The 20,388-nt window shown below is 48.2% G+C and overlaps 1 protein-coding gene across 4 annotated transcripts in view; it reads left to right on the plus strand.

Annotated features, from left to right (window-relative positions):
* The window catches only part of AIFM1 (apoptosis inducing factor mitochondria associated 1), a 62,929-nt gene that overhangs the window by 32,839 nt on the left and 9,702 nt on the right, over nt 1–20,388 (plus strand). For 2 of the 4 annotated variants that reach the window (XR_008627300.1, XR_008627301.1), the window contains exons 7-16: nt 2,278–2,362; nt 3,317–3,393; nt 4,996–5,104; nt 6,649–6,756; nt 7,028–7,116; nt 8,706–8,846; nt 11,706–11,848; nt 14,291–14,415; nt 17,653–17,849; nt 18,367–18,542. Coding sequence is in view for 2 of the 4 variants with exons in the window: in XM_004606357.2 (XP_004606414.2) it covers nt 2,278–2,362; nt 3,317–3,393; nt 4,996–5,104; nt 6,649–6,756; nt 7,028–7,116; nt 8,706–8,846; nt 11,706–11,848; nt 14,291–14,415; nt 17,653–17,849; nt 18,367–18,438 (1,146 nt within the window). In the remaining 2 variants the exon portion in view is untranslated. Of the gene's footprint in view, nt 1–2,277; nt 2,363–3,316; nt 3,394–4,995; nt 5,105–6,648; nt 6,757–7,027; nt 7,117–8,705; nt 8,847–11,705; nt 11,849–14,290; nt 14,416–17,652; nt 17,850–18,366; nt 18,624–20,388 lie in introns of those variants that run through there. The other 2 variants (XM_004606357.2, XM_004606358.2) reach the window with 1 other exon arrangement.

Consider the following 20,388-nt stretch of genomic DNA (forward strand, 5'->3'; position numbering starts at 1 on the left):
CGCATTCTTGGAGCCTCACATTGAACTACTGAACCAGTTGGCTGAGATGTGGCGGGCGGAGCCCGGGGGCCTCCCGGGAGCCTTTGGGAGCCATCCTCCTCATCCCTGTTGCCCCAAGGAACAAAGTCTCCTTGTGCTGACAGCAGATTAGGTTCTTCTAGAGACCGCTGCTTCCAGATGTTTTGGAAGGAGCTGCACAACCCTGTGGTTATACTAAAAACCACAGGATGGTATACTTTAAAATAAAATGGGGGCCGGAGCGATAGCACAGCAGGTAGGGCGTTTGCCTTGCACGCGGCCGACCCGGGTTCGATTCCCAGCATCCCATATGGTCTCCTGAGCACCGCCAGGGGTAATTCCTGAGTGCAGAGCCAGGAGCAACCCCTGTGCATCGCCGGGTGTGACCCAAAAAGCAAAAAAAATAAAAATAAAAAAAATAAAAATAAAGTAAAATGGTGAATTTTTTTCCCCTGGCAAGTACTCCAGCTGAGGAGTGAAGCCACAGCCAGCATATTTGCAAACACCCCAATGAAAGCAGTGCCGTGCAGTGGTGTGCGTGTGACAGTAGCAAAGGGAAGGGGGTGATTAACAGAAAAGGGTGAGGTGTAGGGGGGGCAAAGAGATAGTATAGCAGATAGAGCTTTTGCCTTGAACATGGCCGACTGAGGTTCCATCCCAAGCATCGCATATGGTCCCCCATGCACCTCTAAGAGTGCTTCCTGAATGCAGAGCTAGGAATAACGCCTGCCAGGTGTAGCCCCAACCTTCTCCTCCCCCATGGAAAAAAGAAAACAAAAGGACGAGCTTTACATTGGATGGGATGTAAAGTAGAAGGCAACTAATCTTGATTAAGAAAATATTAACACACAAGCTTTACATGTTAGTAATCTCTTATACAAGGGCTTACTTGCTTCAGGGGAAGATACAACAATCTTCACACACTTTCTTTTTTTTCTTTTTGGGTCACACCTGGCAATGCACAGGGGTCACTCCTGGCTCTGCACTCAGGAATTACCCCTGTCGGTGCTCAGGGGACCATATGGGATGCTGGGAATTGAACCTGGGTCGGCCGCGTGCAAGGCAAATGCCCTACCCACTGTGCTATCACTCCAGCACCTTCACACAGTTTCTTCTAAGGAAAACTCTTTTGGATTTTTTTCTATGATTGTTCACAATAATTTACTACATTTACTATAACAACACCAATCCCACCACCATCACACCTTCCCACCACCGTATTTCAAATGTTTCCACCCCGACCCCCAAAGCCTGCCCCCAAAGCAGGACCTAAATAATTAAGGAAATCTTTTTGGATCATTTTTAGCAAATTATTCATAGCAAGCAATACAAAATAAATCATTTAGGGCCTGCTCTGGGGCAGTCTTGGGTGGTGGTTGGGAAAATTGGAAATAATGATGGTGGGAAAGTGAAATGGTGGTGGGATTGGTGTTAGAATATTGAATAATCATTGTGAACAACTTTTTTTAAAATATCACTGTATCACTGTCATCCCGTTGCTCATCAGTTTGCTCGAGCAGGCACCAGTGACGTCTCCATTGTGAGACTTGTTGTTACTGTTTTTGGCATATTGAATATACCACGGGTAGCTTGCCGGGCTCTCCAAGAGGGGCGGAGAAATCGAACCTGGGTTGGCCACATGCAAGGCAAATGCCCTACTCACTATGCTATCACTAGAAAAGAATTTTTTTAAGAAAAGGGTAAGCTTTAAAGGCGGGAGACCCAGTAGAGGAGGTAATGTACTGGCTTTGCATGTGGCCCCTCCCAGTTCAATCCCTGGCACTATGTATGGTTCTCCAAGCACCACCAGGAGTGAACCTTGAGCACAGAGCCAAGAAGCCAGCCCTGGGCACCATCAGATGTGGTCTAAAATAAAAAACTCACCCATAATCGTAGTAGTAGTAACAATAATAGTAATAAATTGTGTCATTAATTGGAGCACAGCGGGTACGGCTTTTGCTTTGCACGTGGCCGACCCAGGTTCGATTCCTCTGCCCCTCTCGGAGAGCCCGGCAAGCTACCGAGAGTATCTCGCCCACATGGCAGATCCTGGCAAGCTACCCATGGTGTATTCGATATGCCAAAAACAGTAACAACAAGTCTCACAATGGAGATATTACTGGTGCCCACTCGAGCAAATTGATGAGAAATGGGATGACAGTGATACAGTAATAAATTGAGAAGGTGACCTGCATCGGTCATAGCTCAGGTAACTATCAGGCTGGCTCAGCTTTATGTCTTCTTGTGTGTACGCATCAGGTGGTACAGCTGGATGTGAGAGGCAACATGGTGAGACTCAATGATGGTTCCCAGATAACCTATGAGAAGTGCTTGATTGCGACGGGTGAGTGTTCCTGGCCGTGGCTCTTCCCTGATCCAGCTCCTCCCACTTCTGTTGTAGAATTCCTGACCTCAGGGCTCCAGCAGCAGTACAGCGGGGAGGGTGCTTACCTTGCCTGCAGCCGACCTGGGTTAGGCCCCCAGCACCCCATAGAGTCCCCCAAGGCCTGCCAGGAGTGATGCCTGAGCACAGAGCCAGGAGTAAGTCCTAAGCACCTCACGGGTGTGGCCCCAAGACCCAAAAGAAAGGCCCGGGGCATGAGTGATAGTACAGCAGGTAGAGTGCTTGCTTTGCTGCCTTTGCATGTGGTCAACCCAGGTTTGATTCCCGATATCCCATATGGCCCCAGGAGCCCACCAGGAGTAATTCCTAAGTGCAGAGCCAGGAGTCAAACCTGAGCGTGAAAACAACAAATAAACAACACCCCCACCCCCCAAAAAGTCCTTACTTAATCCAAGACACAGCAATACCCCAACTCTCAGGAGTGGCAAAGGTCTTGTCTTGGTGCAATGGCAGCTCACTGCGGCCCATCTGGATGAGTCTTGCTTTCCATCCCGAAGAGGGCACGGATGGCTCTTGAAGAGGATTGCCTCTTTGTCCCCTTGCCTGCTGGCTTAGCTCTCGCCCTCTGCTCTCTCCCCTGAAAGCGACAGACCCTTGGGGGAGTCCATTGCAATTCCAATCAGTAGTCCAGAGAAGGGACTGACGTGGGCACGTAAACAAACTGGAGCCACGCACTCCCGGTAAATCCTCAAAGAAAACAGGAGAGGCTGAGGCGCCAGGTGGCCATCCAGGGGAGGGCAGGCTTCGTGAAGAGTGATTCTCAGTGGGAACTATTGAAAGCCTACCGTGCGGCCGAGGTGAAAGCACGCGTGGCACAGCCCCGCTGCCGAGGGGGTCACTGTTTGGCCTGGCTCTTGCTTGTGCTAAAGGGCTTTGCCTTTTCTTCTTTTCTAGGAGGCACTCCAAGAAGTCTGTCTGCCATCGATAGGGCTGGAGCAGAGGTGAAGAGTAGAACAACCCTGTTCAGAAAGGTAACTGTCTGCTTTAGTGCTTTCATTGAGTTGAGTTGGAAGAGGGAGCAGAATGTACCCACCCAGGAGTTGGGACACCCAACTCCTATTCCTGGCTTTTCAGTGGGCTTGCTAGCTGGCCTTGCACGAGTCGCTTCCTCTCTTTACACCTCAAATTCCTCACTCAAGGGTTGTGAGCTCCTGGGAGAAAAAAAAAATACATGCTGTGTTTTTATTGCTGGCCATCATTCCTTCCAGTTGCCCTGCAATAGTTGTTTTTTTTTTCTGGTGCCTTTGAGTCATTGAAATGCCTCCATAGCCTCTTGACAAATTTCACAGTAAGTGCTATTGTGGAGACTCTAGGAAGAAAAGAGCAAAGTGGGGAAGGAAGGTGGAGGGGGTGTTGCTGCTTAACATTATGCTTGTGATAACTGCTGAAATTTCATGGGCCACCCTTAGTGCATATTTGAAAAGATATGTGCTCTTCTGTTTTTTTTTTTGGGGGGGGGTTGTTGTTGAGACACACTGGGCAGTGCTCAGGGCTGACTCCTTGTTCTGCGCTCAGGAGTCACTATTGGAAGGTTATGAGGGAAAATATGGATACCAGGGATTGAAACCAGGTTGCCACATGCAAGACAAGTGCCTTGTCCACTGTACCATCACTCCAACCCCTGTACTCTTCTTAAAATTGCTTTATGGGGGCCGGAGTGATAGCACAGCAGGTAGGGCATTTGCCTTGCACGCGGCCGACCTGGGTTCAATTCCCAACATCCCATATGGTCCCCCAAGCACTGCCAGGAGTAATTCCTGAGTGCAGAACCAGGAGTGACCCCTGTGCATCGCCAGGTGTGACCCAAAAAGCAAAAACGCTTTTTGGTGGGGAGCGGAGCCATAACTGACAGAACTCAGGGGCTACTCCTGACTTTGTGCTCACTCCTGGTGGTGCTCAGGGCACCATATGCAGTGCTGGGGGTTGAGTCATATGCAACAGAAGCACCATATCCCCCGCACTGTCTCTCCAGCTCATGTAAGTTCTTGTTAGAATAGTTTGTCACCTTCAGCATAGTTGGCATTTGGAGCCAGATAATTGTTTGCTACAGGGGCTGCCCAGACATTGCAGGATGTTTAGTAGATGCCTACAAGCTGCAGTGGACGGCTCCCTTTTGTGGCAGGCAAAGATGTCTACAGATAGTGTAGTGAAGTGAATAAGGCACTTGGCTTGCACACAGCCAACTCTGCTTCCATCCCGGGCACTGCCTATGGTCCCTGAGCACTGCCAAGAGTGTCCCCTGTGCACAGAGCCAGGAGTAAGCCCTGAGCACTGCTGAATGCGGCCCCGAAATAAAGCAAAAGGAAAAAGAACATGGCTCTGGACTTTGCCCAGGGTCCCTCTGGGAAAGAGGAGACAAAATTTCCCCCACTTGAAAGCCACGGTTGCTAACCAGTTTTCTCATGAAGAATGAAATTTACATCAATACCATCGAGGCTATTACCGAGCTGCTGTTTTAGATGGAGATTTTTGTCAACAAATTGCCATTGTCAAAAATTTCCAGGCAAGTATTTTTTGTTACCATCCTCTGGCCCTTTGGGGCATCAGTAGACTAAACTGATGTGATCCTGCAGATTGGAGACTTTAGAACCTTAGAGAAGATTTCCCGAGAAGTCAAGTCAATTACGGTTATCGGTGGAGGCTTCCTTGGTAGCGAATTGGCCTGCGCTCTTGGCAGAAAGGGTGAGTATTGAAGGAAATAGAATGTGGTCAAGGAGGGGGATACCTAGATCACCCTTGACCCCTGAGTATAGGGAGGAGAAGGACAAAAGCAGGAAAGAAATTAAGGTGGGGAAGGAAGAAGATGAGAAAGGAAAGTAATGGGGGATTAGGGGTCAAGGGTCAGGGGCTTCCGGTTTATGGGTGACGTGGAAGAGTGGTGCAGCTTTATACCCAAAGCACAGACTCAACAACACCGAAAGCACGAGGTCTAAGCGACAACCATAGAACTCGGTAACGTACTGTCGAGGTGGCAGGTGGGGGTGGGGGAGCATGGGAACACTGGTGGTGGGAAGTTGACACTGGTAGTGGGATTGTTGTTGAAATACTATAGGCCTAAAATTCAACTATCGATAAATTTGTAAATCACAGTTCTTTTAAAAAATATTTTTGGTAAAAGAAAGTGTGAGTACTGGGAGGAATGACCTCAATCTTCTTCCCACTTGTATTTGATCAAAAATTCCAGAGTAGAGGGAGTTTAAGGTGTAGAGGGCAGAAGGCTCAGCACTCTCTTCGCTCAAAGGAGGCATCCCTTAGTGACTGAAAAACTGTCACCTTGAACAACTGAGCAGCAATTCTTTCTTTCCTTCCCTCTTGCTCTGTGCCAGGGCTCCTTAGAGAGAAAAATGTAGATGTTGCTTGTCTTGGGGACACAGCTGGTGGTGCTGAAGGCTTATTCCCAACTCTGCACTCAGGAGTCATTCCTGGCAGGGCTCAGGGGACCATATGGGATGCTGGGGACTGAACCCCAATCAGCCGAGTACAAGGCTAGCACCCTATCCGCTGTGCTATCATCCCGGCCCTGCTCTTACCATCTTAAGAGCTCACTTCCCAGGGGCCAGAGTGATAGTACGGTGGGTAGGATGCTTGCCTTGGCATGAGGCTAACCCAGGTTTGGTCCTCAACATCCCATACGGTCCTCCAGCCCACCAGGAGTGACACCCGCCCACGCATAGAGTCAGGAGTAAGCCCTGAGCACTACTGGGTGTGCCCCCCTAAATTTAAAAAGAAACAAAGATGGTAAGAGCAGCGGAGGGACTAAAGCATTGTATATATCTTGGAACTGGTGCCCCGTGAAAGTCACAGCCGTCCCTCAGACACACGGTGGCTCTCAGTGCGACTGACCTGGGTGCTCTAGTTGGACTGTGCCGTGGCACCCAGTTTGTCTGATGTTAGTTTTCAGCTCTGGAAGTCAGGTTGTCCGCTTGCAAAGGTGCTGCCCACTCAGAGGAGTCTGGGCATTCGCTTGAGGTGAGGTCTGACTGTGGGTGCACGGAGTTCACCAAATGTAATGAAACCCAGGGAGAGTGGGTCCTGGGACCTGTTGGGTTGACCTTTCGAAGAAACTTAAGCAACCAGCCCACACCCCAAAGAAAGATCTGGCCTGCAGGGCAGCATTGCCCCAGCCGGGGAGAAAAAGGCTTCCTTGCTTTCCCTTTACTTCTCTTCCTGTCTTCCTCGGATTGGCGTTTGCCTCCTGCTTGACCTGCTTCATTTCTTCTTCCCAGCTCGTGCCTTGGGTACAGAAGTGATTCAGCTCTTCCCCGAGAAAGGAAACATGGGGAAGATCCTCCCTGAATACCTCAGCAACTGGACCATGGAAAAAGTCAGACGAGGTAGAGAGACTCTTGGCATCTGTTTCCTCCCTCCCTTCCCTGTGAGTTAGGCCTCAAGCATGGTTTGCTCCTTGGGGTGCCTGTGGAGCAATAAGCTAGAGCACCGGCAGATGAGCTGTTGGCTCCTTTCCGTCGCCAGTCAGCCAAGTGACCATAGGTGTTCTGAGTCTGAGGCACCACCTTCCTGGATAGGCTGCAGATAAGGAGCTCCCCGACTTCCCTTCATCCAGGGGCTCCTGGGCTCAGCCGCAGGTCTTGTTTGCCTTTGCAGAGGGCGTGAAGGTGATGCCCAATGCTTTTGTGCAATCAGTTGGAGTCAGCGGTGGCAAGTTACTCATCAAGCTGAAAGATGGCCGGAAGGTAAGGAGGGTTCACCAGACTGCCCCTCCCCTCTCCTCATTCTTACTCCTTCATTTGATACCAATTAATTTTCTTGCAGTTGCCATTACCCTGTAATTTTCTATAATGAACGGTCCCTCCAGCAAAATAGAGGATGATGACAGTCAACGTGCAAATCACTTTTGGAGATCTTAGTCTAAGTGGATAGATTGCTTCTATATGTCTGGGGGAGAGGCGGGAGGAGTGTGTTAGGCCAGCGGTGCTCAGGAGCTCTTCCTGGCTCCGTGCCCAGGAGTGACCCTTGGTGGTGCTTGGGGGACCATTTGTAGTGAGGAACTAGAGGCTGCATGTCAGACAAGCACCTTAACCCCCCTAACTATCTCTCCAGCCCCTAGAGTGGACAGATTTTTTTTTTATTCATTGCTCTGTATTTTTAAGAATTGAAACACCATGTGGGACTGGAGCGATAGCACAGTGGGTAGGGCGTTTGCCTTGCACGCAGCCAACGGGGTTCGATTCCCAGCATCCCATATGGTCCCCTGAGCACCGCCAGGGGTGATTCCTGAGTGCAGAGACAGGAGTGACCCTTGTGCATCGCTGGGTGTGACCCCCCAAAAAAAATTGAAACACCATGAATTAAAAAGTTACTCATGATTGACAGGGCCAGAGCAATAGTACAGTGTGTAGGGTATTTGCCTTGCAAGCAGCTGACCTGCATTTGATCCCCAGCATCTCATGTGGTCCCCTGAGAACTGCCAGGAATCATTCCTGAGTGCAGAGCCAGAAGTAGCCCCTGTGCATCACCGGGTGTGGCCCAAAAACCAAAACATCCCCCCCAAAAAATCCCAAGAACCTAAAACATAAAGCAATTCATGATTGAGTTTCAGGCGTGCAGAGTCCAAACACCAGTCCCTTTACCAGTGTCCACTTCCTTCCACCAGTGTCCTGTTTCCTTCCTGCCCTTTCTTCCTTTTAGACACTGTGGTTTACAATAGTGCTACTGCTAGGGGATTGTGCATATATCACTTTATGTCCTTTCAGCACTCCGTCCTCCTCCAGATTAACCACTTCCCTCCACTGTTGTCCCTAACCTACCCCTCCACCCTGCAGTGGCACACTTCCTACTGAAGACCGGTTCTCATGCTCTTTGTTTCTTTCGGCTTTTGTTGCTCCCCTACTACATCTCTTTATATCCCACTTATGAGCGAGATCATTCTGTGTCCAGAGTGGGCAGCTGATATAATAGGGTATGTGTATGCAGAGCAGAAGACTTTAGATCTTGAAAGGGGTTTCCAGAAGCTGGAGCAGTAATACAGCAGGGAAGCTGCTTGTCTTACCCTGGTCCAATCTGGGTTCAGTCCCTGGCACCTCACATCGTCCCCTAATCGCTGCCAGGAGTGATCCCTGAACACAGAGCCAGGAGTAAGCCCTCAGCACCTCTGTCTGTGGCCTCAAAACCCAAGTAAACAAAAAGCCTTCTTCAGAGATAAGATCACTAGTGATTTTTTTGTGTTTGTGTGTGAAGCTCACGTTCTTGGTGCTCTGATACCTGCTTACTCTGTCGTGTACATGCAGACTGTGGTCACGGAGTCATTCCCTTTTCTCCTCAGGTAGAAACTGACCACATAGTGGCAGCTGTGGGCCTGGAGCCCAATGTGGAGTTGGCCAAGACTGGCGGGCTGGAGATAGACTCAGATTTTGGTGGCTTCCGGGTAAATGCAGAGCTCCAAGCACGTTCTAACGTCTGGGTGGTAAGTGTGCTGTGGCCCTGCCAGGCACAATTCCATGAGTCTGCCATGTCCCCTGTACCCCCCGCCGCTTCCTATAAGGCTTATCTCCTTAGCTGTGCACTGAAGCTCTTTAGCAGCTTACCCCGCCAGGGTCAGGGTGTTGGGAGGCCAAGGGTCAAGAACGGAAACTTGTGAACAGATTTACAAGATCAGGGATGGCTTCAGGCCACACGCCAGTGGAAAAGGAAATGAACTGTGTGTGCCTGACAGAGGAACGCTCTTCCGGCTCTGCCGTTGGCAGCAGCCTTGGACTGGCGCTTATGCAGAGCTTATAGACTGACCTGCTCTTCCCTTTGCCTGCATGGGAGTCCAGGGAGCAGAGGAGATAAGGCAGCTTTATAACCCTCCCTGAAAAGGAAAACTACCCCCTTTTCATTTTCCTTGTATCCTATTGTTAACAGTTTCTAAACACCATTTAAGACACAAATTAGACACTAGTATGTGGGAACCGTGAGGTAATTTCCCCATTGTTCGATCAATGCAAGTGTTTTGTATTTAACTATGGATTCTGCTACTAAGGCCACAGGAACCTGGAATGGTATTTTCCCCCTGAAGACATTTTTTTTAAATAAAGGATGAGATACACTGCAGGGGCGGGTGGGGGGGCTGCAAAGAGATAGTTCAGCAGGAAGGACATTTGCCTTGGATCTGGCCAGCCCAGGTTTGATCTCTGGCATTCCCATGGTCTCTCGAGCATTATCAGGAGTAATTCCTGAGTGCAATGCCAGGAGTAACTCCTGAGCATTGCCAGGAGTGTCACGCAAAAACAACAACAACAGCAAAATAACAAAACTCAGTTATGGCACACATGCTCTAGCGTACTCTTCTGTTTCTTACTTAATAGTATCATGGACTGGAGCGATAGCACAGTGGGTAGGGCGTTTTCCTTGCACATGGCTGACCTGGGTTTGATTCCTCCATCCCTCTTGGAGAGCAAGCTACCAAGAGTATCACGCCCTCACGGCAGAGCCTGGCAAGCTACCCATGGTGTATTTAATATGCCAAAAACAGTAACAAGTCTCACAATGGAGACGTTACTGTTGCCGCTTGAGCAAATCCATGAACAATGGGACGGCAGTGATACAGTGCTACTAATAGTATCATGCGGGGTCTGGAGCAATAGCACAGTGGGTAGGGCATTTGCCTTGCACATGGCCGACCCGAGTTCGATTCCCAGCATCCCATATGGTCGTCTGAGCACCGCCAGGGGTAATTCCTGAGTGTAGAGGCAGGAGAAATCCCTGTGCATCGCCAGGTGTGATCCAAAAAGGAAAAAATAATAATAGTATCATGCATTTGCCACATTGCTCCAGATTCGTAAAAAGTTTAATGACTGTGTAGTATTCCATGAAGGTGGATTGTGTGCTTTATCTCACCATTTTTTGCGTGTTGGATTTTTTAGGCTGCCAGGGGCGGTGTGGAGTCTCAATAGTCACAAAGATCTAGAGAGAGTAAGAGAGCTTGCCTATCACATTCTCCACGAAGCTGGGCCAAGGACTTTCTCCATTTGAAACCCTCAGCTCTCTTTTTTTAAATTATTTATTACTTTTTTTATTACTGAATCACTGTGAGGGTACAGTTACAGATTTACATATTTTCGTGCTTGTGTTTCAGTCATACAGTGCTCGAGTACCCATCCTTATTAATCCATACCTCTGCATTGGCATGGCACTCTAGTGAAGACTCACGTTGCACGTCCCTCAGCTAGGCTACACACTGCCTGAGGGCAGGGTCTTGTCCCAATCATTTTGTGCAGAATAAGTAGAGTTAAAAAAGTACTTCCCCCAAACCTCACTTCGGCAAAGATTTCTAGGTAAGGAGCTATGGCATCAAAAAATATATTCACACATTTAGCAATCATCATCATCATCATCATCATCATCATCATCATCGAATTTCTCAAGCGGTCTCAGTAATGTCTCCATTAGTCCTAGCCCTGAGATTTTAGCAGCCTCTCTTTACTCGTCCTTTGCAATGGTGCCACATTGGAGGCTCTTTCAGGGATAGGGGAATGAGACCCATCATTGTTACTGTTTTGGCATATGAATACACCATGGGGGCTTTGTGAGGCTCTCCCTTGTGGGCAGGAAACTCTCGGTAGCTTGCCAGGTTCTCCCAGAGGGAGAACTAGGCTATAAGATGCACTTCCGGGAGCTTGGTTTTATAGTCTCTAGATGTTGACCGTTGGTGGGATTACACAGCGCCAGGGGCAGTCCCTGGGTGTGACTGCCTAGCTACTGGAAAATGGGGAATCTGGGCGGAAGAGGCCCATTCCCGATCCGAGCAGGCTTGTAGGTCTCAGCCCTGGGTCCCACACACCTGGGTTCCTCTACTGGTTCCTTCATGCGTGAGGCTCGTCCGAACGTGTGGAAAGGGGCCTTGAGCATGGCTGTGGCTGGGTTCCGGGGCTCTGCTCAGGGCGGGGAGGGAAACTGAAGCCCACCCACTCCCAGGGACCCCAGGGAAGACAGCCAGGTGCAGGGGCAAGAGACTCTTTGCTATATATAAATATATATTTATATAGGAAAGAATATTCTGCAAATCAAATTTGTTCTATGGTCTCTTTGCCAGGGGCAGGATGAGAAGAAATAAAACCAAGTTGGAGCATAGGAGATGGATTTGAGATGTGTGGAAGTATACAGTTGCTTTTTGCTTTAAAAAATGGAATCATAACTGCCTTTTGGTAATATAGGCAGAATGCTGGCCCATAGAGAAAAAAAAATTAATGAATGGCACTGCCCCACCACTGAGCCCCGTTTTATGTCCTGTCTTTAACTTGGTTTCTTGTCATGCATTTATGTAATGTCTTTGTCTCCAAAGGCAGGAGATGCTGCGTGCTTCTACGATATAAAATTGGGTAGGAGGCGGGTAGAGCACCATGATCATGCTGTGGTGAGTGGAAGATTGGCTGGAGAAAATATGACTGGAGCTGCTAAGCCCTACTGGCATCAGTCAATGTTCTGGTAAGAATTTTGTTCCCTGAGAGTTAAACTGTTTAGAAACAAAAGGAACAAATTACTAGAACATAAGTTCCGGTTTGATCTCTTTATGGGTCAGTTATCTTCATACAGAGGTGCAATCATTCCATATCAGGTGCAGATATTCTGTCTTTCTCGACCTTCCCCTTATCAGCAACCTTCTGATAAAAGGGTCCCATTTGGTGAATGAATAAAGATTGCATCAACCCTCTCAGTTAGAAAGCTCAGAGTGCAAAACTGGGGTAGGTCATACACAAGTATGCTGTTAAGTATAGGCAATAGTGTATTTTAATTTGGACCTTGCTGTTAATCCTAATAATATCAATATCCTGAAAAAATGGTAGCCCATGGGACTGGAGTACAGCGGGTAGGTCGTTTGACTTGCACGTGGCTGACCCAGGTTCGATCCCTGGCATGCCATATGGTTTCCTGAGTATCACCAGAAGTAACTCCTAAGTACAGAGCCAGGCGTAAGTAACCCCTGAGCATCACTGGATGTGGCCAAAAAAACCTCCCCAAATAGTAGCCCATTCATAGAGAACCCTGAAGGTTGAAGTTCAAAACCAGGCCTAATTATGCAGTGCTGGATCCATGGAGATATTACAGTGGTAGGGCGCTGCCCCGCATGTAGCCAACCCAGATTTGTCAATCCCTAGCATCCCATATGGTCACCTGAGCACAGCTGGGTATGCCTCAAAACAAAAAAATTTATACACTTCTGTGGCTCAAGAAAGTTAGCAGCGCTCATTTCTAAATGCTGGCCTGTTAGGCATGCTTTCATCTTGTTGATTTGAAGGAAGAGACACGTAAAGAAACATCAGGGTCTTAGAAGCCTTAAAGTTATTTCTGTCAGAGGGAAATTTCTCTGCTGATGGGAGTACATTTTTGGACAATCACACAATTTCATGAGTGGGTAGCACAAACCCAACAGATGCATTTCAGGGTCAACAAATGTAAGCTATTGCACTAGGGAAAACAGTAATCGGGAACCTTACAATTATCAGTTCAGTCTCAGGAACAAAAATCTAAGAAGTAATTGTAGACTGTTCCCAGAAACAGACCTGTCTGGTGAGCTTCTGCCTCCTAGATGATAACAAAATGTAGAACCCCAGAAGCAGACCGTCTCACGTAGCCTAGATGATTCCAAAGCAAATCTTGGTTAGCCTAGATGATTCCAAAACAAATCCTAGTTTGTTGCCGTAGTAAGCCTTTCATGGAGTCCCTAGAACATTAGGAGAGGCATGGTGATAGTAGGGAATGTTTCCGAGAAGAGCAGTTAAACTAAAATGACCCAACAAAGTGGCCTCTTTCAAAAAAGCAGTGCAGTCTTGGAGAAGTAAGGCTAAGAACATGGATTACCAAGAGTAGCACACCACATTTATGGGGTGTAAAGTAGAAGGCATCCAGTCTCGATTAAACTCTCTCTCTCTCTCTCTCTCTCTCTCACACACACACATATATATATATTATATTATATATATAGCACACAAGGCTCAACTTTTCACAATACATTAGTAATCTTTATAAAAGGGTTTAATGGCTCCAGAGTAAAATACAATAGTCTTCACATACTTTCCTCTAAGGAAGATTTTTTGGATCATTTTTAGCAGATTATCCATAACCAGAAATACAAAATAAATTATTTAGGTCCTGCTTGGGGGCAGGGTTTTGGGGGTCGGGGTGGAAACATTCGAAATGGGGTGGTAGGAAAGTGTAATGGTAGTGGGATTGGTGTTAGAATACAAAATGTAATAAATTATTGTGAACGACTTCAAAGAGATTCAGAATTCATTCAAAAAAAGGAAGGCTAAGAAGAAAATACTGTCAATGAATGAAACCATAAACTATAGGGGCCAGAGCAATAGTACAGCAGGTAAGTCATTTGCCTTGCATGTGGCCAACCTGGGTTCAATATCCAGCATCCCATATGGTCCCCTGAGCACCACCAGAAGTAATTCCTGAATGCAGAATAATTCCTGAGCATCTCCAGGTGTGATTTCCCCTCCCAAAAAAGCAAAAAAAAACACCAAAAAAACATAAACTATGTCAGATCCTGAATTCCAGGAGTATGGGACACTCTGTAAGGCACCCAACCAAAGGACAGTTTTAGGTTGGGTTGAAAATAACATAGTGACTACTAGTTGTGCCTGCATTCACTATGACCTAAAGGCATGAATACATAGAAGGATGTGCAGATCACTGTGTGGAGGGCTGAGGTGTAGGAGGGCATCGTAAGAGAAACGCTGCATGGTGTAATCGTGTATCTTTACTACTTTTCCCAGGAGCCCTAGCTGGTAGCAGACCGTTCGGAGTTGCACATATCCCAGGTTCTCCGATTGGCTTGCAAGTGGGGTATCATCAAGAATATGCATGCTACTGTGTCATTCTTTACATCCCTTAACGGAACACCCACTTCTCTCTCTTTAGGAGTGATTTGGGTCCTGATGTTGGCTATGAAGCTATTGGTCTTGTGGACAGCAGTTTGCCCACAGTCGGTGTTTTTGCAAAAGCAACGGCACAAGACAACCCCAAATCTGCCACAGAGCAGTCAGGTAAGGAAGCCCAGTCATTTCTCTGGAAAGTGTTGAGAAGCAGCGACCCAAATTCTCTTGAACAAGGGGTTTCTGTATGGGCCACAGGGAACACTCAGCGGAATTCCTTCTTCATGCTATGCTTAAAAACACTGGTCTGCGAAATGGTGCTGGTGCACGGATTTAGAAAGCTTGAAAAACTATAGTCCACTGAAGTCATTTTAACTGCAGGTCTGAGGACCGATATTCGGACAGGTGCTAGTCCACAGACGTAAGACGGTTGAAGAACCCTGCTTTCAAATAAACCAGACCAGGGGCTCGAGTGATAGCACAGCGGGTAAGGCAATAGCCTTGCACGTGGCTGACTCAGGTTTGATTCCCAGCATCCCATACGGTCCCCTGAGCACCATCAGGAGTAATTCCTGAGTGCAGAGCCAGGAGTAACCCCTGTGCATCGCCAGGTGTGACCCAAAAAGCAAAAAAAATCAAATAAACCAGACCAGGACCTGAGAAATAGTATAGCAGGTTAAGGTGCTTGCCTTGCATCTAAGCAACCCGAGTTTGATCCTCAGCACTGTATAGGGTTTCTTGAGTATTACTAGGCACAACTCGTGAGCACATAGGCAGGAGTAAGCCCTGATCACAGCTGGGTATGGCTTCAGACTTTAAAAAAGTAAATCACACCAAGAGAGATAGTCTGGGGGATTAAGGCACTTGCCTTGCAGTGTAGGCCATTCTGTTCATTCCTTGATACTACACACCGTCCCCTGAGCACCACCATATGTGGCCCAAGCCCCTTCCCCCACTCCCCATATTAAATAAAATAGCAGTTGGAGAGATAGCAGTAGTACCCTGTTTAAGGTGCTTGCCTTGTACACAGCAGACCCAGTTTGACCCCTAGCCCCATGAGGAGTGATCCCTGAGTGCAAAGCCAGGAGGAAGCCCTGAGCACCACCGGGTATGGCCCCAAAACTAAAATAAAGTGAATACAAATAAATAAACCGAACACCAAATTCTTGCTCTTTAGTGGTCTTGAGAGTTAGCGAAATCAGGCACCATCTAAGGCTCTGCACAGAGGCCAGTCCTGTGGCTCATTTATGTAGCTTTTTTCAGGGGAATAGGAAGAGCTGCCTGATGAGCTTTACAGATGATGGGGTGGCAGGGTGCTGCTTTGATTTTGGAGTGTATGTGCAGCGTGGCGGGGGGAGTTGTTGTATTTGCTTTCTGCTAATTTCAAGAACGCAGTCTGAGAACCCTAGCTTGGGACTAGGGCTGAGTAGTTATTTAGTGGCCTTCAGTTTCTTTTTTTTTTTTTGCTTTTTGGGTCACACCCGGCCATGCACAGGAGTTACTCCTGGCTCTGCACTCAGGAATTACCCCTGGTAGTGCTCAGGGGACCATATGGGATGCTGGGAATAGAACCCGGGTCGGCCACATGCAAGGCAAATGCCCTCCCCGCTGTGCTATCGCTCCAGCCCCCTGTCCTTCAGTTTCTTTGGCCACATCTCACTGCCTCTTTGGAGGGGAGGTACCTCTTGGAATGAACCATTCTCACGCACACATCACATTGCTGATTTCATTAACTCCTAGCCCTGGTCTCTCTCCCTTCCATGACCTTGGCTAAAGTTATTGAACTTGTGTCCTCTTGTCTAAGGCATTTCAAGGACCCATTGCTCTGTAAGATGTAGAAAGCAGTGACGCAGGTTGGCTGGTCCTTTCCCAGTATGATCCAAGTTGATTCTGTGCGTGCACCACCCCCACCCCTCACTCCTCACCCTCGCCACCAGCTTTAATTCTGAACTCTCCTGGGAAGTGGATCCAGGAGAGGGACCCAAAAATTTAGCAAATTCCAGGTCACTGCTCTGTCCATCGGGCAATATTACTTGGAGCCTGTTTGTTCTCAGAACACAAGGTACCCCCCATACCACCACCCCCTCCCCTGGGAAGAAGCACCACTAGAATGGTATTCCCATATAGTTGTGCTCTATGCTTTGCCCACGTTCTTTTTTGTTTGTTTTGTTTTTTGTTTTGATTTTTGGGTCACACCGGCAATGCACAGGGGTTACTCCTGGCTCTGCACTCAGAAATTACTCCTGGCAGTATTTAGGGGACCATATGGGATGCTGGGAATCGAACCCGGGTCAGCCGCGTGCAAGGCAAACGCCCTACCCGCTGTGCTATCGCTCCAGTCCCTTTGCCCACATCCTAACTCTGTGTTCCAATAGAGTTTTTGCCATGATGGCTGTTGTCTCTTCTGCTCTGGGCAGTACATTAGCCAAGAGATCTGTGCTTGAAAGGTGACTCACACAAAAGAAGAACTGAGGGTTTTGTATTTTTTTTGGGGGGGGGGAGGGAGCGTATTTTTGTTTTGTGAACCATACCCAGTGGTGCTCAGGGCTTACTCCTGGATTTGTCCTCAGGGATCATTCCTGGTGGACTTGGGGGATCATATGGAGTGCCAGGAGTCAAACTCGGGCTGCGTGCAAGGCAAATGTCCTACCCACTGTACTGTCACTCTAGCCCATTTTGCAGTTTCATCACTGTGAAAGGAAATTTTCATTTTAAGCAGCGGTCTCTGGCCAGTTGAGTCCTAGAACATACCATCTATCATAGACTGTTTCTCAAAGGGCAATATAGGTCTTCTGCATTTTGGAAAGAAACAAATCCAGTTACCAGGAAATAGTCATTGGGCGATTACATTTAAAATCAGAGCATACTAGACATGATGAATTTCATTGCATCATGGGAATGAGTTCTACTTGATCATTGTGAATTTTGATCTAATTGATGTAATAGTAAAGGTAATCTACTAATAAAAAAATTAAAATCAGAGCATAAAGTAGGCAAGTTTGGGGTCAACCTGAACACGTGCCCAGGGAAAAGCAAGGAGCACCTTGTAGTGGTCATGTTAATGAAGAAGAGCTGGCAAGGGCTAAGGTTTACCAAGAGGTTATGTAGAAAGACCAGGGGCTGGGGAGAGCTGAGAGAAAGACACCCGCTTTGCATGCTGCCAACCTCAGTTTGATCGCTAGCACCACAGAGTATCACCCCAACGCAGCCAGGAGTGATTCCTGAGCACAGAGCCAGGAGTAAGCCCTGAGCGCTGCCGAGTGTTGTCCCCAAACAAAACAGAACAGAAAAGAAAGATCATCTAGAAGCAACTCAAAGCCAGTGTTGGAAGACACAGGGCCATCTCAAACTCCCCCAAGCTCATACTAATGGGTTTTACCTTTGTTTCGGAACGGGGGATGACCACAGGGACTGGGATCCGATCAGAGAGTGAGACGGAGTCGGAGGCCCCTGAAATCGCTCTTCCGGCCAGCAGCCCTGCAGTGCCCCAGGCCCCTATGGAAGGGGAGGACTATGGCAAAGGTGTCATCTTCTACCTCAGGGACAAAGTGGTGGTGGGGATCGTGCTATGGAACATCTTCAACCGGATGCCAATCGCTCGGAAGGTAAGGGATCTTTTGGAGCATCTCAGGGAGGCTGGGGAGTGCGGGCTGCAAAGGGCGCCCAAGACTTCATCGGGTACCCATTGTTGACACTGCATTGTCCCCAGGTCAGATTGTGCCTGAGGAGAAAAAAGGCGTACAGCTAGTTCCAGAACAGTGTTCTTTGGGGTATTTTTTGGGTTTTATTTTTATTTTTTTGCTTTTGGGGTCACACCCAGCGATGCTCAGGGGTTATTCCTGGCTCGTGCACTCAGGAATCACTCCTGGCAGTGCTTGGAGGACCATGTGGGATGCTGGGAATCAAACCTGGGTCGGCCACGTGCAAGGCAAATGCCTTACCTGCTCTACTATCGCTCCAGCCCCCAACTGTTCTTTTTTCACTTGGGTCTTGGCTGGGAGCTGATGCCATCTCTTTCGGAGTTAGCAGAAAGCTGTCCCCTACCCCAGCTCCCTCCTAGTGTGACACCTGGGAACCGGCCCAAAGGTGGGTCTAGTGACCAAGTGTTCCTCTCTCCTGCAGATCATTAAGGATGGAGAGCAGCATGAAGATCTCAATGAAGTAGCCAAACTGTTCAACATTCATGAGGACTGAAATCCCCTAGTGGGTCAGCGGCAAGCGCTTCTCTGTGCCCGATGGTGGCTCGCAAGAGGAGAGGGGCATTTTGTATTCAGCAGGCCTCCTCTGTGTGTATGAGTGTAAGTGATCAAGTTCTCTGCATTTTCAACTCTGTCGGTAAATTTGGAATGACTCCACATCACCCAATAAAGCCAGATTCTTCTAAATTCAGTCCATTGTCTTTGAAAGGGAGTGGCCTTGTGAAAGTTCTGTGTATTACAGAGCAGGGGCCCAGGGAAAGAGCTATAAAGGGCTGGAACACTTGCTTTGCATGTGGGAGCCCCAGGTTTGATCTCTAGTACCACACGGTTTTCCCATTTTTCCCAAAAATAATGCTACTAGGGGCTGGAGTGATAGTACAGCAGGTAGGGTGTTTGCCTTGCACACGGCTGACCCGGGTTCAATTCCCAGCATCCCATATAGTCCCCTGATGCCACCAGGAAGAATTCCTGAGTGCAGAGCCAGAAGTAACCCCTGTGCATTGCCAGGTATGTCCCAAAAAGCAAAAAACCATAATAATAATAATGCTACTATCAGAAGAGACCCCTAATCACTAGTGGGATTAGCCCCTAAGCATCACTGGCTATGGCCCCCAAACAATGCAAAGTGCAGAAATCCAGTCATTTCAAGCTACCACACGCTTTTTCTCAGCCCTGTATCCCCCTGTCTATGCTTAAAGCTGCCTTCAGGTCCCTGAATTTCTCTCCCTGCGCCACTGTGGACTGCTGTGGCCGCTGTCTGCCGTGCTGCCTGCTCAGAGTTCAAGCTCGAGTAGGTCTCTAGGAAAACTTACTTGACCCTTCTAAACTCGTTCCTGTATATGTGTCTCCCTGTTGCTCTTCAGCTTTCTTGCCACCATGGCTTGATGATCTTGCTCAGGCTTCTAGCTCCATACTTTAATATGGGGCCAGCTGACAGTATGTGCTTAGGAAAGCAGCAGTGAATATATGAAAGAATAAGCAGATGGGAGAGACACCACATAACTGGAACAACACCTGTCCATGCCCCCCTATCTCCCCAGAACGGAATTGTCCCTGCAGGGAGTCAGCAAGGACATTTATCACAAAAGGTACATCCAGACACTTGGAGCTTCATGGCTACACCCGCAGACAGACCTCTGGGTGGGTCATGATCCCTTGACTCATTCACCCGCTGTCCCCTGAACTTGGCACCTGCCTGCTCCTAATCCCTCTTACTAAAATATGTCCTGGGCAATATCTTCCTTTACAGCTGATTTCTTAGAATAGAATCAAAGTTTCATAAATCCTTTTTATTTTGATTTTGGGCTATACCCATCGATGTTCAGGGGTTAAACCTGCCTTTGCACTCAGCATTACTCCTGGTGGTGCGTGGGGGAACATATGAGATGCCAGGGATCAAATCTGTAACGGCCATGTCCAAGGCAAATGCCCTGTCCACTGCACTAGTGCTCCAGCCCCTCATAAATCCTATTTTTAATTTCAAATTAAACTTTTAAGGGCTGGGAACGCGGCTCAAGTTGTAGAGCGCATGCCTTGCATGTGTGAGGCCCTCAGCTCAATCCCTAGCACCACGTGGACCCCAAGTGGAGCCTGGAGTGTCCCTGGCCTCGTAGGCATCACTTGCCATGACCCTCCAATTGTAGTAACAATAACAAGCCTAACTTTGGGGGAGTTGGGGCAACACCTTACGGTGCTCGAGCTACTCTGGTTCTGTGCTCAGGGGTCACCCCTGGTGGTGCTAAGGGAGCAGCATATGCAGTGTCAGAGATCAATCTGGGGTTGTTACATGCAAGGTCGGTGCCTTAACCCCTGCACTATCTCTCTAGCTGAACAAACTGAGCATGGAAAAATAAAATTTGATGGGGCTGGAGTGATAGCACAGCGGGTAGGGCATTTGCCTTGCACACAGCCGACCCAGGTTCAATTCCCAGCATCCCATATGGTC

Source organism: Sorex araneus, chromosome X (assembly GCF_027595985.1).
Source record: "Sorex araneus isolate mSorAra2 chromosome X, mSorAra2.pri, whole genome shotgun sequence".
NCBI classification, from domain to species: domain Eukaryota; kingdom Metazoa; phylum Chordata; class Mammalia; order Eulipotyphla; family Soricidae; genus Sorex; species Sorex araneus.